Below are 2,075 nucleotides of genomic sequence, written 5' to 3' on the forward strand. Positions count from 1 at the left end.
ATGTATTATATATGTGGAAGCTGTTACCATGCTGGGGACCTCTGGTTCTCACCCATGCGGATTTTGTGGTTTTTCAGATGCAGGACGTGAGGTTTTCCGCTGATGCATGCTGGGGACTTCTATATTTGCGAAGATCCTTTGTTCTCGGGGCTATGTTTTGGAAGTCTATTTTAATTCAAATATATAATTCAAATATATCCGCATTTCGGAAGTCTATTTTATTTGAATGGTGTAATGTATTCTATGCATACTAAATACAAAATACTCTGTCAATCACCCAAATAGTGAAATTATTACCTTATTCTTGTTAAGGGGATGAAAAAAAGATAGGAAATTTTTTCCTATTCCAACCTAATTCTTCCTAAGATTTCTATATAGATGAACTGGCTCTTACCAAAGATACCTATATCTACAGCTGTAGCAATAGGTGCATGATTTGGTAATACTCCAATTTGTCCACTATTAGTGGACAAAATAATTTCCTTCACTTCTGAATCCCAAACAATTCGATTGGGGGTCAGTACACAAAGATTTAAAGTCATTTCTTCAATTTCCCCTCCATTTCTACGTTCGTAGCCTTCGCAGTTGCTTCATCGATATTACCCACCAAATAAAAGGCTTGCTCGGGAAGACCGTCTAATTCTCCAGAAAGAATCAATTTAAACCCTCTAATTGTTTCTGCTAGACCTACATATTTTCCTGGCGAACCGGTAAATACTTCTACTACGAAAAAAGGCTGTGATAAGAAACGCTCAATTTTCCGTGCTCTTGCTACAGTTAAGCGATGCTCTTCGGATAATTCGTCCAACCCAAGGATAGCTATAATGTCCTGAAGTTCTTTGTAACGCTGTAAAGTTTGTTTAACTCTTTGCGCAGTTTCATAATGTTCTTCACCAACAATCCGAGGTTGGAGCATAGTTGACGTTGAATCTAAAGGATCTACAGCTGGATAGATACCTTTGGCAGCCAATCCTCTTGATAGTACGGTCGTAGCATCCAAATGTGCAAATGTCGTAGCAGGGACAGGGTCGGTCAAATCGTCTGCGGGTACATAAACTGCTTGAATAGAAGTTATAGACCCTTCTTTGGTAGAAGTAATTCTTTCTTGTAAAGAACCCATTTCGGTACTAAGGGTCGGTTGATAACCTACAGCGGAAGGCATTCGACCCAATAAGGCTGACACTTCGGATCCCGCTTGGACGAATCGGAAGATATTGTCGATAAATAGAAGCACGTCTTGTTCATTAACATCTCTAAAATATTCCGCCATAGTTAGGGCAGTTAAACCAACTCTCATACGGGCTCCAGGCGGTTCATATATTCCGCTATTGAAAAATGTTTCCACCCATTTTATTTACTTTCTTTCATCTATATCGGATATCCAGATTTTGTCGAATCTGAAATAATTGTATTATTTCTATATTCGCAATTCAATATACATAGATAGATACCATATATCTATATCTTTTTTAAAGCCCCTTACTTCTATAATCTTTTTTCATACAATTTGTAATACTCGAAGGGTCGATTTTTTTTTCGTCTTAGTTTTTACCTTTCCGAAGGAAAACACGGGAATCTTTCATTATGATCTGGATTGGGTCTTTCTCTTTCTTTCAGTTAGTAATTGGGATATTCTTTTGATTATTTCGAATAAAATAGAAATTCGATAGAGATATCGAATTGATAATTACTTTTTAGAATTCATTCTGTATATAAATTGAGAATTCTTTATCTTACATAAATTTTGTTGTATTTTATTTTGTTCATTCAATCTATAATTCTTTGATTCCAGTTAGTAAGATAAGAGGTTCTAACCAGGGAGCACGTAGATCCCAAAAACGCATAGTTTCTCCCCCAAAAATTACTTCTCCGGTCGGGGAACGCATTAAATATTTACCTAAACCGGTAGGTCCCTGAGCGGATCCTACATTAGCCCCAAGACGTTGGTCTCTAACTAGAAAAGTAAATGCTTGAGCTTGAGAAGCTTCTGGACCAGTGGGCCCGTAAAATTCACTCGGATAAGCGGTATTATTAAACCAGACAAAGCAACAAGCAATAAAGCCAAAAACAGATAA

At 37.2% G+C, this 2,075-nt stretch overlaps 1 protein-coding gene across 1 annotated transcript; it reads right to left on the reverse strand.

Annotated features, from left to right (window-relative positions):
• Window positions 1-411: 411 nt before the first annotated feature.
• Window positions 412-1,316, reverse strand: LOC112733959 (ATP synthase subunit beta, chloroplastic). The gene has a single exon (XM_025783138.3). It carries the CDS (start codon window positions 1,295-1,297, stop codon window positions 539-541), a length of 759 nt encoding a protein of 252 aa, XP_025638923.2. The 5' UTR covers window positions 1,298-1,316; the 3' UTR covers window positions 412-538.
• Window positions 1,317-2,075: the final 759 nt, after the last annotated feature.

The sequence above is a fragment of the Arachis hypogaea genome, chromosome 1, assembly GCF_003086295.3.
Source record: "Arachis hypogaea cultivar Tifrunner chromosome 1, arahy.Tifrunner.gnm2.J5K5, whole genome shotgun sequence".
Classification (NCBI taxonomy): domain Eukaryota; kingdom Viridiplantae; phylum Streptophyta; class Magnoliopsida; order Fabales; family Fabaceae; genus Arachis; species Arachis hypogaea.

Excerpts from the sequence above, each read along its gene's own strand:
- LOC112733959 (XM_025783138.3), bottom strand. The coding sequence starts at position 1,297 with ATGAGAGTTGGTTTAACTGCCCTAACTATGGCGGAATATTTTAGAGAT.